Here is a 15,222-nt window from a genome sequence, read left to right on the forward strand (position 1 = left end):
GTTTTTTTTTGTTTCTAGATTTTGTTTCTAGATTTTGAAGCCATGTGGTTTCCGTTTCTAGATTTTGTTGTTTCTGTTTCTAGATTTTATAGTTTCTGGATTGTTGTTTCTAGATTTTGAAGCCCCGATATATATTACTGTCGTTTTTGTTTCTAGATTTTCTGTTTTCTAGATTTTGACATAGTATAGTATGACTTTGAAAACCTCAAAAAAACGACATAGTATAGTATGGCTTTCAAAATCTCATAAAAATTACATAGTATAGTATGACTTCCAAAATCTCTAAAAAACGACATAGTTTAGTATGGAGTCCGAAATCTCAAAAAAATGAAATAGTATAGTATGACTTTTGAAATCTTGAAAAAACGACATAGTTTAGTATGACTTCCAAAATCTCCAGAAAACGACATAGTATAGTATGGAGTCCAAAATCTCATAAAAATTACATAGCATAGTATGACTTCCAAAATCATGAAAAAACGACATAGTTTAGTATGGAGTCCGAAATCTCGAAAAAACGACATAGTTTAGTATGGCTTCCAAAAATATGAAAAAATTACATAGTATAGTATGACTTCCAAAATCTCATAAAAATTACATAGTATAGTATGACTTCCAAAATCTCATAAAAATTACATAGTATAGTATGACTTCCAAAATCATGAAAAAACAACATAGTATAGTATGGCTTTCAAAATCTCATAAAAATTACATAGACTTTCGAAATCTTGAAATCTTGAAAAAACGACATAGTTTAGTATGGCTTCCAAAATCTCGAAAAAACAACATAGTGTAGTATGACTTCCAAAATCTCATAAAAATTACATAGTTTAGTATGGAGTCCGAAATCTCGAAAAAACAACATAGTAAAGTATGAGTTCCGAAATCAGGGAAAAAAAAACGAGATGACTTCCGAAATCCTGAAAAAACGACAAAGTATGATTTCGGTTTCTAGATTTTGTCGTTTTTTTTTTGTTTCTAGATTTTGTTTCTAGATTTTGAAGCCATGTGGTTTCCGTTTCTAGATTTTGTAGTTTCTGTTTCTAGATTTTATAGTTTCTGGATTGTTGTTTCTAGATTTTGAAGCCCCGATATATATTACTGTCGTTTTTGTTTCTAGATTTTCTGTTTTCTAGATTTTGACATAGTATAGTATGACTTTGAAAATCTCGAAAAAACGACATAGTATAGTATGACTTCCAAAATCTCTAAAAAACGACATAGTTTAGTATGGAGTCCGAAATCTCAAAAAAATGAAATAGTATAGTATGACTTTGAAAATCTCGAAAAGATTTCTGAAATCTCGGAATCTCGAGAAAACGACATAGTTTAGTATGGAGTCCAAAATCTCCAGAAAACGACATAGTATAGTATGGAGTCCAAAATCTCATAAAAATGACATAGTATAGTATGACTTTGAAAATCTCGAAAAGATTTCTGAAATCTCGGAATCTCGAGAAAACGACATAGTTTAGTATGGAGTCCAAAATGTCTAAAAAATGACATAGTTTAGTATGGAGTCCAAAATCTCGAAAAAACAACATAGTAAAGTATGAGTTCCGAAATCAGGGGGAAAAAAAACGAGATGACTTCCGAAATCCTGAAAAAACGACAAAGTATGATTTCTGTTTCTAGATTTTGTCGGTTTTTTTTTGTTTCTAGATTTTGTTTCTAGATTTTGAAGCCATGTGGTTTCCGTTTCTAGATTTTGTTGTTTCTGTTTCTAGATTTTATAGTTTCTGGATTGTTGTTTCTAGATTTTGAAGCCCCGATATATATTACTGTCGTTTTTGTTTCTAGATTTTCTGTTTTCTAGATTTTGACATAGTATAGTATGACTTTGAAAACCTCAAAAAAACGACATAGTATAGTATGGCTTTCAAAATCTCATAAAAATTACATAGTATAGTATGACTTCCAAAATCTCTAAAAAACGACATAGTTTAGTATGGAGTCCGAAATCTCAAAAAAATGAAATAGTATAGTATGACTTTTGAAATCTTGAAAAAACGACATAGTTTAGTATGACTTCCAAAATCTCCAGAAAACGACATAGTATAGTATGGAGTCCAAAATCTCATAAAAATTACATAGCATAGTATGACTTCCAAAATCATGAAAAAACGACATAGTTTAGTATGGAGTCCGAAATCTCGAAAAAACGACATAGTTTAGTATGGCTTCCAAAAATATGAAAAAATTACATAGTATAGTATGACTTCCAAAATCTCATAAAAATTACATAGTATAGTATGACTTCCAAAATCTCATAAAAATTACATAGTATAGTATGACTTCCAAAATCATGAAAAAACAACATAGTATAGTATGGCTTTCAAAATCTCATAAAAATTACATAGTATAGTATGGCTTTCAAAATCTCATAAAAATTACATAGTATAGTATGGAGTCCAAAATCTCGAAAAGACAACATAGTAAAGTATGAGTTCCGAAATCAGGAAAAAAAAAACGAGATGACTTCCGAAATCCTGAAAAAACGACAAAGTATGATTTCGGTTTCTAGATTTTGTCGTTTTTTTTTTTGTTTCTAGATTTTGTTTCTAGATTTTGAAGCCATGTGGTTTCCGTTTCTAGATTTTGTTGTTTCTGTTTCTAGATTTTATAGTTTCTGGATTGTTGTTTCTAGATTTTGAAGCCCCGATATATATTACTGTCGTTTTTGTTTCTAGATTTTCTGTTTTCTAGATTTTGACATAGTATAGTATGACTTTGAAAATCTCAAAAAAACGACATAGTATAGTATGGCTTTCAAAATCTCATAAAAATTACATAGTATAGTATGACTTCCAAAATCTCGAAAAAACGACATAGTATAGTATGACTTCCAAAATCTCTAAAAAACGACATAGTATAGTATGGAGTCCGAAATCTCAAAAAAATGAAATAGTATAGTATGGAGTCCAAAATCTCATAAAAATTACATAGTATAGTATGACTTCCAAAATCATGAAAAAACGACATAGTTTAGTATGGAGTCCGAAATCTCGAAAAAACGACATAGTTTAGTATGGCTTCCAAAAATATGAAAAAATTACATAGTATAGTATGGAGTCCGAAATCTCAAAAAAACGAAATAGTATAGTATGACTTTCGAAATCTTGAAAAAACGACATAGTATAGTATGGAGTCCGAAATCTTGAAAAAACGACATAGTTTAGTATGGCTTTCAAAATCTCATAAAAATTACATAGTATAGTATGACTTTCGAAATCTTGAAAAAACGACATAGTTTAGTATGGCTTCCAAAAATATGAAAAAATTACATAGTATAGTATGACTTCCAAAATCTCATAAAAATTACATAGTATAGTATGACTTCCAAAATCATGAAAAAACGACATAGTTTAGTATGGCTTTCAAAATCTCATAAAAATTACATAGACTTTCGAAATCTTGAAATCTTGAAAAAACGACATAGTTTAGTATGGAGTCCGAAATCTCGAAAAAACAACATAGTAAAGTATGAGTTCCGAAATCAGGGGAAAAAAAACGAGATGACTTCCGAAATCCTGAAAAAACGACAAAGTATGATTTCGGTTTCTAGATTTTGTCGTTTTTTTTTTTTGTTTCTAGATTTTGTTTCTAGATTTTGAAGCCATGTGGTTTCCGTTTCTAGATTTTGTAGTTTCTGTTTCTAGATTTTATAGTTTCTGGATTGTTGTTTCTAGATTTTGAAGCCCCGATATATATTACTGTTGTTTTTGTTTCTAGATTTTCTGTTTTCTAGATTTTGACATAGTATAGTATGACTTTGAAAATCTCGAAAAAACGACATAGTATAGTATGACTTCCAAAATCTCTAAAAAACGACATAGTTTAGTATGGAGTCCGAAATCTCAAAAAAATGAAATAGTATAGTATGACTTTTGAAATCTTGAAAAAACGACATAGTTTAGTATGACTTCCAAAATCTCCAGAAAACGACATAGTATAGTATGGAGTCCAAAATCTCATAAAAATTACATAGTATAGTATGACTTCCAAAATCATGAAAAAACGACATAGTTTAGTATGGAGTCCGAAATCTCGAAAAAACGACATAGTTTAGTATGGCTTCCAAAAATATGAAAAAATTACATAGTATAGTATGACTTCCAAAATCTCATAAAAATTACATAGTATAGTATGACTTCCAAAATCTCGAAAAAACGGCATAGTATAGTATGACTTCCAAAATCATGAAAAAACGACATAGTTTAGTATGGCTTCCAAAATCTCCAAAAAACAACATAGTGTAGTATGACTTCCAAAATCTCATAAAAATTACATAGTTTAGTATGGAGTCCAAAATCTCATAAAAATTACATAGTATAGTATGGAGTCCGAAATCTCGAAAAAACAACATAGTAAAGTATGAGTTCCGAAATCAGGAAAAAAAAAACGAGATGACTTCCGAAATCCTGAAAAAACGACAAAGTATGATTTCTGTTTCTAGATTTTGTCGTTTTTTTTTTTTTGTTTCTAGATTTTGTTTCTAGATTTTGAAGCCATGTGGTTTCCGTTTCTAGATTTTGTTGTTTCTGTTTCTAGATTTTATAGTTTCTGGATTGTTGTTTCTAGATTTTGAAGGCCCGATATATATTACTGTCGTTTTTGTTTCTAGATTTTCTGTTTTCTAGATTTTGACATAGTATAGTATGACTTCCAAAATCTCGAAAAAACGGCATAGTTTAGTATGACTTCCAAAATCATGAAAAAACGACATAGTTTAGTATGGCTTTCAAAATCTCATAAAAATTACATAGTATAGTATGACTTTCGAAATCTTGAAAAAACGACAGTTTAGTATGACTTCCAAAATCATGAAAAAACGACATAGTTTAGTATGACTTCCAAAATCATGAAAAAACGACATAGTTTAGTATGGAGTCCAAAATCTCGAAAAAACGACAGTTTAGTATGGAGTCCAAAATCTCGAAAAAACAACATAGTAAAGTATGAGTTCCAAAATCAGGGGAAAAAAAAACGAGATGACTTCCGAAATCCTGAAAAAACGACAAAGTATGATTTCTGTTTCTAGATTTTGTTTCTAGATTTTGAAGCCATGTGGTTTCCGTTTCTAGATTTTGTTGTTTCTAGATTTTATAGTTTCTGGATTGTTGTTTCTAGATTTTGAAGCCCCGATATATATTACTGTCGTGCTTCAAAATCTAGAAACAGAAACTATAAAATCTACAAACAACAATCCAGGAACTACAAAATCTAGAAACAGAAACGACAAAATCTAGAAACAAACATGACACTAATATACTGGGGCTTCAAAATCTAGAAACTAAAATCTAGAAACAGAAACGACAAAATCTAGAAACGGAAATGACAGTAATATAATGGGGCTTCAAAATCTAGAAACAAAATTTAGAAACAAAAAACCCGACAAAATCTAGAAACTAAAATCTAGAAACAGAAACGACAAAATCTAGAAACAGAAACGACAAAATCTAGAAACAAAATCTAGAAACAGAAACGACAAAATCTAGAAACAAAAACGACAGTAATATATATTAGGGCTTCAAAATCTAGAAACAACAATCCGGAAACTATAAAATCTAGAAACAGAAACAACAAAATCTAGAAACGGAAACCACATGGCTTCAAAATCTAGAAACAGAAACTATAAAATCTACAAACAACAATCCAGGAACAAAAACAACAAAATCTAGAAACAAAATCTAGAAACAGAAACGACACTACTATACTAGGGCTTCAAAATCTACAGAATCTACAAAAACAACAAAATCTAGAAACAAAAACGACACTAATATTATGGGGCTTCAAAATCTAGAAACAAAAACAACAAAATCTAGAAACGGAAACGACACTAATATATTGGGGCTTCAAAATCTAGAAACAACAATCCAGAAACTATAAAATCTAGAAACAGAAACGACAAAATCTAGAAACAAAAACGACACTAATATACTGGGGCTTCAAAATCTAGAAACTAAAATCCAGGAACAGAAACAACAAAATCTAGAAACGGAAACCACATGGCTTCAAAATCTAGAAACAGAAACTATAAAATCTACAAACAACAATCCAGGAACAAAAACAACAAAATCTAGAAACAGAAACGACACTAATATATTGGGGCTTCAAAATCTAGAAACAGAAATGGCTTCAAAATCTAGAAACAAAATCTAGAAACAAAAAACCCGACAAAATCTAGAAACTAAAATGTAGAAACAGAAACGACAAAATCTAGAAACAGAAACTATAAAATCTACAAACAACAATCCAGGAACAAAAACAACAAAATCTAGAAACAGAAACGACACTACTATACTAGGGCTTCAAAATCTACAGAATCTACAAAAACAACAAAATCTAGAAACAAAAACGACACTAATATTATGGGGCTTCAAAATCTAGAAACTAAAATCTAGAAACAAAAACAACAAAATCTAGAAACGGAAACGACACTAATATTATGGGGCTTCAAAATCTAGAAACTAAAATCTAGAAACAGAAATGGCTTCAAAATCTAGAAACAGAAACTATAAAATCTACAAACAACAATCCAGGAACAAAAACAACAAAATCTAGAAACAGAAACGACACTAATATATTGGGGCTTCAAAATCTAGAAACAGAAATGGCTTCAAAATCTAGAAACAAAATCTAGAAACAAAAAACCCGACAAAATCTAGAAACTAAAATGTAGAAACAGAAACGACAAAATCTAGAAACAGAAACTATAAAATCTACAAACAACAATCCAGGAACAAAAACAACAAAATCTAGAAACAGAAACGACACTACTATACTAGGGCTTCAAAATCTACAGAATCTACAAAAACAACAAAATCTAGAAACAAAAACGACACTAATATTATGGGGCTTCAAAATCTAGAAACTAAAATCTAGAAACAAAAACAACAAAATCTAGAAACGGAAACGACACTAATATTATGGGGCTTCAAAATCTAGAAACTAAAATCTAGAAACAGAAATGGCTTCAAAATCTAGAAACAGAATCGACAAAATCTAGAAACAAAAACGACACTAATATACTAGGGCTTCAAAATCTACAAACAACAATCCAGGAACAAAAACAACAAAATCTAGAAACTAAAATCTAGAAACAGAAATGGCTTCAAAATCTAGAAACAAAATCTAGAAACTAAAATGTAGAAACAGAAACGACAAAATCTAGAAACAGAAACTATAAAATCTACAAACAACAATCCAGGAACAAAAACAACAAAATCTAGAAACAAAATCTAGAAACAGAAACGACACTACTATACTAGGGCTTCAAAATCTACAGAATCTACAAAAACAACAAAATCTAGAAACAAAAACGACACTAATATTATGGGGCTTCAAAATCTAGAAACAAAAACAACAAAATCTAGAAACGGAAACGACACTAATATTATGGGGCTTCAAAATCTAGAAACTAAAATCTAGAAACAGAAATGGCTTCAAAATCTAGAAACAGAATCGACAAAATCTAGAAACAAAAACGACACTAATATACTAGGGCTTCAAAATCTACAAACAACAATCCAGGAACAAAAACAACAAAATCTAGAAACAGATTAGGGATAATGATTTGTAGATGAGCTTCATCATTGTCCCTGAAGTTTAAACAATTTAACCATCTCAGACGAAACTAACGAGACAGAAAACTTCAGACTGACGATGTTTCCTCTAATGTCTCTGACCTCCAGGTGCTGGAGCCGCGCTTCAACGTGGAAGCTCTCGCTCTCCTGCTCAACATCCCCCCCAACAAAACCCTGCTGAGACGCCACCTGGCCACGCACTTCCACCTGCTCATCGGCTCAGAGGCTCAGCGGCTCAAACAAGACTGTCTGGAAAACCCCGACTACAGCGTCCTCACTGCCACGGCCAAGGTCAAGGTAAAGGCCCAAATCCCCGTCTTTGATCAATAAATGGATTATTGGTTTTTCTGAAACCACACGGACACGTCCCTCTCTCTGTCTGTCTCACTCTCAGCCTCGACGACTGTCATTCGGTGGGTTTGGAACTCTGCGAAGGAAACGTCAGGACGATAACGAGGAGTACGTCTGCCCCATGAACGTCGAAATGCCCAAAAGCAGCAGCTTCCAGACGGGGGTCCGGATCTACGAGGACACCCTCGACCACTTGGAACAGGTAGAGATCAACACTTCTGCTTCTGTCCTCTGTTTGACTTCTCCTTGACACGTCTCTTTGTGCTGTGACAGATGGAAGACTCTGAGGGGACCGTCCGGCAGATCGGAGCGTTTTCTGAGGGAATCAACAATCTGACGGTGAGAGTCTGAGCTGCTGCAGCGTGTTGGCTGAAGACTGATGTACTGACCTGAGGTCTGTGTTTCAGAACATGCTGAAGGGCGACGAGTTCTTCCAGGAAGTGTCCGCCTGTCATCCGGACGTCGACGCAGCAGAGACACTCGACAACATGTGAAGCTTTGGTGGAAAAGAACAATCTGTGCCATCGTCGTCCTCAAACCTCCGAGTTAAAGATCACCTGAGACGTTTCATCTTTACAGTGATGTTCAGTGACAGTCTCTGTGGTCAGTGATATTTATTGAAGCTGTTATAATGCATGAACTTCAAATTCAAGGTTTGCATTAATGTACCTGCATTTATTTGTATTACTCAAGTAGTCGGTGAGATAAACATACTTTCAAATGTTCGTCTCGTTTTTAAGAGATCTCACTCAGTCACAAGTCAAATTCTAATTTTGTGGTACGTTAACTTTTTTAAAGTTAATTCAAAAGGCATCAAACTGTTTAATGTTCAGATTTGTCTTGGCTCTTTTTAAAGAATTTAAGTGTCGGCAGACGCGTTTTAAAATAGTTGTTTCCACCTGTATCATCCATTTAAACAAATCTGAACTCAAACAGTTTGTGGTCGGACTCCACCACAGAAAATGTTTAACGTTGTGAGAAACTTGTGTATTTGCTTTCTCACCAGGAACTAGATTAGAAGATGAAAATCACTCAGCTCTGTGTCTAAAAACAGGAAAAACTGCTGATTCATCACCTAAAGCTCACTTTGAATATTGTTCACTACAAAACGTTCCAGCTCGTGACGTCACTATGATCATTTGTTTTACTTCAGATTGAACAAACAGGATGAATCAATGTTTAGCTTCAGATTTAGCGGATGTGAGTGATATTCATCTTCTAATCAACAAAGATCTTAACATGCGTGATGAAACTGTTCAAAACCAAAGTCTTTGTTTCTGAAATCAACCAAATGTTTTCTTCTGTTTTTCAATTTTTGTTAATAAAAACAAAAAATATATTTTCTGTCTTAACATCATCAATAGAGGAGCTATAATCGGTACTACTTAACATCCCACAATGCATTGTTTTCATCTTTGTTTACAGTCTATGGTACCATGATGCATTGCGGTCGCTCTAAATTAAAGACGTGACCAGAAATATCCTGACGTTTTAGCAAAAACTAAAAAAACTAGTTTGACTCACGTGGGAGAAACATTTGTGTCAGACTTCTGCCTTAAGCCTAGTTAATGCTTCTGCGTCGGTACGCCGTAGCTACGCCGTCGACGCGGACCCCTACGCCGTAGCCTGACGCGCGCCTCCAAAAAATCCTAACTACGCACCACGTTGACGCGGACCTCAAGCGCTGTGATTGGTCCGCTCAGAACTTAAGTTCCGGCAGTTGCGTTTCCGGTCTTTCTTCCTCGTCGTAAAAACCGCCTGCGCTTCAACATTTGCAATATAAGCATTTGTTCTTCAATATTGATGAGCTCCAACAACAAATACAGCTGCTCCACCTCGGTCTCCATTGTTTACTGTTGTTTACTTTACGGAGGAAAAAGCGAGGATTCGGCTAAAACCACACAAACACACAGCTACACCCCCTAGCGGCATGGCGGTGAATTGCAGAGCAACGCGTTCCTTCGACGGCGTAGGTACGGCGTCGACGTGACGCAGATGCATAAACTAGGCTTTAGTCTGCTACATGGAACTCCTCCTACAGCCGCTCAACCTACGAATCACAGTCGAGAGATCGTAATAAAAACATCCAAACATCCATCATTCAAGAGTAACTGGATTTTATGTTGCATATTCAAACACAAGCAGCAAAGACGTCGCATCACTAACATCAACAAGTCGGCCGGAGCCGAATAAACAGCACAAGTAAACAGCAGGAGAAACTCTGCGACGCTGGGAGAACGAACGAATCCGTAGAAATGAAGCACGATTATTTTCAGTGTGCATAAAAAAAGCTTTTGTAAGTTAAGGCACTAAAGCCAGAAAAACCTCCTCTGACACAGAGGCCGCAGCGCGACAGTGGTTCGTTAGCAACAGATTTTAAATCACATCCTCATTTCATCACAAGCTGAAAATATCTCGCTTTGGTTTTCCATCTGAAAATACACGACTCCACATACACATCTTAAATCTGCACTCACATATACATCCTCCCTCTCAGTACACGTCCCCCCCCCCAGGTCTTGGTCCGTGCTGTGATTCTGTTGCATGATATATTTCACGGCATAAATATCGTTTACATAGTGCAAATACCCAACTACACGAGTGCTCAATGCTTTTTGGAGTAGAGATAATTATTTCGAAGTGCCATCGATTTCCAAACCTCGGCGTCTAGAAGGTGAACCTGCGATCTTCGGCGTGGCCGACTTTGTCCAGGTTGGGGTTGCAGGCGAACTGGATCATGGGAGGAGGTCCGCACATGAGAACGAGGGCGTCGTCTCCGGGAGGAGGGAGGTGTTCTCTGACCATGTCCTCGCTGATGAAGCCTTGACTGTACTCCCAGTCTGAAGCAGAGAAAAACACCAGAGCTCAACAGATTCAGAATCAATATTTATCACAATTTACTTTATATCATATTAACGTTAAACTTTCCGTCGATGTCACGTCCAAAATCATTTCAACTCATCGAACAGTGTACACTACTGACACCTACTGGTGAGGAGGGTGATGTACAGTAACCTAACTACTAAAAGTAAGTGATATATAAAATATCTACACCAGACTACACTATGAATTAAATAACATGAAGTAATCAATCACATCACTAGTAATAACTCTGAAAGTGATCCTGCATTAATGTGGCGTTTGATTAACCGGCTGAATAATAAATAATAAAAATAATCTGCTGAGAAATCAATGAAAAAAATAATTAAATTAAACTAATACAACAACTCTTCATTATCAGTAATGATTCAACAGAGAGAGAGAGAGAGAGAGAACAGGTCTTTGTTTCTAAAGTCTCCTGTTCCTCCAGGTTCAGCTATAATTCATGTCCATTAGTACAACATGTGTCGTCAGCACTAATATTAACGATATTAAAAGTGAACTCACTCTCCGGGGCCTTGTCCACAGTGAACCACAGCTTGAATCGATCCGGGTTGTTGACCTGAATCTCCTCCAGCTCCGGCCGCAGCAGGATGTCTTTCTCCGTCTGAGAGGACAGACGAAAAAAAAACCTGGTTTAACTCATCTGCAATCAATAATCAAAACTGCTGCAAACCACCGAAGAAGAACGAAACACTGGACTAAAGGAAGAACTTTACAGTGACGTCCATCAGATGAATTTCCCAATTATTTGATTTATTTAACATTAATAGAAATATCATGACTGTAACATCTGTCCAGAGACTTTAGATCAAATTCTATCCTTTTGTTTTTATTTGAATGTAATAAAATATAGACTCTGGGTTTATTTTATAAATGAACTGTTCGGTATCATGTCGAACAAATTACAGATTTCAAATGATGACCTTATTCTGGATAATGTTTTATTTACACCACGTTGTTTACCTGAGTTATCAGTAAGTTTACACGTCACAGAGCGAAGGTGGATTTTACGTTTAGCAGTAAACTGCTGTGAAAACTCAAACTCATTCGCTGTAGAGACACAGTTTGTAATTTATAATAAATAAGAAATGTAAGAAATGAGAAAACAGCCTCTGACAACATTTGTATCTGAAGCAGGTGGAGACTCATGAAACTCACCTGGTTGGCAAAGAGCAGGTGACACACCGTCTGGTCCTCGGGATCCTTCATCACTGCTGTGATGAGCTGCAGCATCGGAGTGATCCCTGGAAAACAACGGAGGAGAAAAATCAAATAAAGTTCTTTAATGATCACTTAAAGAATAAAATAATGAAAGCCATCATTAGTTGCAGATCTAAAAATAAAAGAGAAAAACTGCCTGTTACTGCTTCTTCTTTTTTACTAAAGTTTCTCTGCAGACATTTTTCAAACTGACAAATTAAAGTTGAATCTTGACGAGTGCTGCTGTTGTTTGGACTCTTGTATAATAAATGATCGTGAGACGTGACGAGTGTTGATGTTGATGATTCAGAACATCAGCTCAACTTCTCCTGGGAGGAGAAACTCTGAAGAGCTCAGACCTCTGACAGTTCCCTTAAAGTCAATGAAGCTGCTCCAGTTTACATAAACCCATAGATATCAGTTCCCCAACTGTGTCTGATCATTTTCATCAAGATCCATTTACTCATTCATTCACTCATTATTCCCTGGGAAATTTATAAAAATGTCAAAAAACTATTTAATGTTTAAAAAAGTGATAAAAACTTAATTGCACCTGCACAATCAAACAAACAACGAGACAGAGTGAAGACGTCTTGTCGGAGCCGGTCAAACTCACCTGTCCCTCCAGCGATCATCCCCACGTGTTTTGCCGTCTTGGTCGCAGCTGGAGACTTTTTATCTGGTTGAATGGCAAAAACTCCTGTAGAGAGAAAAATAAATAAATCACAGCGTCAAAGATTCAAAGTTCAACTTGTATAAAAACATTTTAAAACTGGCCACTCATGATTGATTGATTGATTTGGGCTTCGTGTCGTCACGCTCACCTTTGCCCTTGTAAACAAGCAGCCCGCTCGGTCCCCTGAAGTCGATGGTGTCATTGATCCTGAGGCTCTCCATGTACTGACTCATCTTCCCCCCCTCGGGGAATTTAGGGTGAACATCTTTGAAGTAAATCTGTCGCCGATCAGAGACGATTGTTAAGAAGAGTCAAAGAGCAGCTTTAACTCTAAAGAGAAACAACTCTGATTGAAGATTTACCTTCACCACCAGGTCCACGAAACCTTTGTCGTCATCACTGGACACTGGCGTGTACGGACGGACGACCAGTTTACCGTCAATTTTTGCTGACAGATAAATGTGCTGACCTGGAAAAGATCCCGTCAGAGACTTAATAAAACACAATGACCACGTACATGTTTACATCTAATAAATGACGTGTTTGAATATTTTAAAACTGACAATCGATAAATCATCTAGAGTCTTTGGTTTGATCTCGAATGTGATGACGAGAATATAAATGATAATACGTTCAGATTGATGCTCAGTTACAAACATCACCAGCAACGGCTCTGACAAATTGTGATGTGAATAAAAGATGCTTCTAATTTTTTTTTTTTTTTTTTTTACTTTGTCTTTAAATTTCTCCTATTCTCAGTTCTAATCTAGATTCATAGTTTAGCCTAGAAAAAATTTTTTTTTTAAGAAAGTGAAAACAGCTTTTGTGATTTCTGTTGACATCTTTAAGATCCTGATTTTTAATCAACATTCAGTCTGAAACTCAAACATTTTCAATTTACTGTCATTTAAAACCAAGAACAGAATTCAATCCTTCAATTGAAGAAACAGGAACAAGGAAATGTTTGACAGATGATTAAAGTGGATTCATCTGCTTGTGTCTGACTCATCAGTTTATTTTTACTAAACTGACGGAGCTTCATCTAAACACACACACATCATGTCTGTTTGTATTAAACAGTTAAACATTAAAACCTTTCAGTAATGAATGTGGTTCCTTCTTCTTTCCATGCGTCAAACACAAGTGAAGTAAAATAATAAAACCTTGTTGGACCAACGACGTAAGAATAGAGACAAGTGAAAGGAGTAAATACTAACATACTAATACTAATACTACACTAATCAGATATAAATACATGGAAACGTTACAGCAACAAATGAAAAAGAGAAATAGAAACTCAAAGTAAACAAACACTCTGTAAACAGGATATGAACCATGTGCACATGTAAGAAGCAGAAATAAAAGTATGTTGTATTTGTATTGGTGTGTTTATGTTTGTGTTGTTGTGTTTATGTTTGTGTTGGTGGAGCTCACTGACCGATTGGGAGACCGAGGATGTGCTCAGGTGATGGAAGAGCGAAGCGGAACTTCCTGGTGTCATGGCTGATGATCTGTTCAACACACACACACACACCCACACAGACACACACGTGTTGTCTATCACCATGTAAACACTGTGGACCTCACGTGTGTGTGTGTGGATGTGCAGGATTGTACAGTGTGAGCTCACCTGTTTGTCCAGCAGCCGCAGAGCGTACTTGATGCTCGGGTCCTCCAGGGTGATGGCGGGTTTCCTCTTGGAGAACAGGAGCCTGAAGAGGAGGCTGACGATGCTGTCGATGCCTCCTCGGATCAGCTGGAGGTCAAACAGCGGGGGTCAGACTCAGAGCGGCGGGGCTAACAGGAGCTAACAGCAGCTAGGAGCGGCTAATAACAGCTAACAGTAGATAAGAGCAGCTAACAGCAGATAAGAGCAGCTAACAGCAGCTAACAGTCGATAAGAGCAGCTAACAGCAGCTAACAGTAGCTAACAGTAGCTAACAGTAGCTAACAGTAGCTAGCAGCAGCCACGTGAGGCCTCTGAGGGGCGTAGTCTTACGTCATCAAGTCAACAGAACAAGTGAGTCACGATGATTCTTGACTTCGACACAACTTTCCTCAGCGCTAACTGCAGTTAGCTCCAGTTAGCTCCAGTTAGCTGCAGCTAGCGCGCCACCACACACCGCGTCGCACGAGCCGCGCTTCGAACACTCACCCGGATAATGTAGGAGAACATGTTCGGGCTCTTTGGAAACTCGAGTTCGTTCGAAGACGCGGGAAGAAAAGAAGCTGAAGGTTCGAGTCCCGCGACACACTGCGACTGAGCTGCACGGAAGTGAAGCTAGCTCCGAGAGCCACCAGCGTCCGGTCGGAAGTTTTTTTTTTTTCAAAATAAAACCGTCGGTTGAAAAACACAGTTTAGATTTTCTTTAAAATAACATGTAATATATTTGATACATAATAAAAAGTCTTGATATTTACTGAGTTACTGTTTCACGCATTTCTAAAACAGTTCACCTTTAAGCGAAATAAAAGCAGGTACTTCCGGCATGAAAGCGGCTAACTATAGCTAACTTCCGCAAACAC

General features: G+C 35.9%; 2 protein-coding genes across 6 annotated transcripts in view; one reads left to right on the forward strand and one right to left on the reverse strand.

Moving 5' to 3' along the window:
* ppfibp1a (PPFIA binding protein 1a) overlaps positions 1 to 9,276 on the forward strand; it is a 35,239-nt gene extending 25,963 nt beyond the window's left edge. For all 5 annotated transcript variants that reach the window (XM_069520189.1, XM_069520187.1, XM_069520188.1 and 2 more), the window contains 4 exons: positions 7,695 to 7,883; positions 7,981 to 8,139; positions 8,211 to 8,276; positions 8,345 to 9,276. In XM_069520189.1, coding sequence (XP_069376290.1) covers positions 7,695 to 7,883; positions 7,981 to 8,139; positions 8,211 to 8,276; positions 8,345 to 8,431 — 501 coding nt within the window. In that variant the 3' untranslated portion in view covers positions 8,432 to 9,276. The remainder of the gene's footprint in view (positions 1 to 7,694; positions 7,884 to 7,980; positions 8,140 to 8,210; positions 8,277 to 8,344) is intronic.
* Positions 9,277 to 10,037: 761 nt separating this feature from the next.
* On the reverse strand, positions 10,038 to 15,192 carry cyb5r3 (cytochrome b5 reductase 3). The gene is made up of 9 exons (XM_069520215.1): positions 14,852 to 15,192; positions 14,327 to 14,452; positions 14,135 to 14,207; positions 13,059 to 13,165; positions 12,845 to 12,974; positions 12,637 to 12,720; positions 11,979 to 12,064; positions 11,325 to 11,424; positions 10,038 to 10,777 (listed from the first exon to the last, which is right to left on the reverse strand). The coding sequence occupies exons 1-9, from the start codon at positions 14,870 to 14,872 to the stop codon at positions 10,605 to 10,607; spliced, it is 900 nt and encodes a 299-aa protein (XP_069376316.1). The 5' UTR covers positions 14,873 to 15,192; the 3' UTR covers positions 10,038 to 10,604.
* Positions 15,193 to 15,222: the final 30 nt, after the last annotated feature.

This window comes from Paralichthys olivaceus, chromosome 23 (assembly GCF_024713975.1).
Source record: "Paralichthys olivaceus isolate ysfri-2021 chromosome 23, ASM2471397v2, whole genome shotgun sequence".
Taxonomy (NCBI): Eukaryota; Metazoa; Chordata; class Actinopteri; order Pleuronectiformes; family Paralichthyidae; genus Paralichthys; species Paralichthys olivaceus.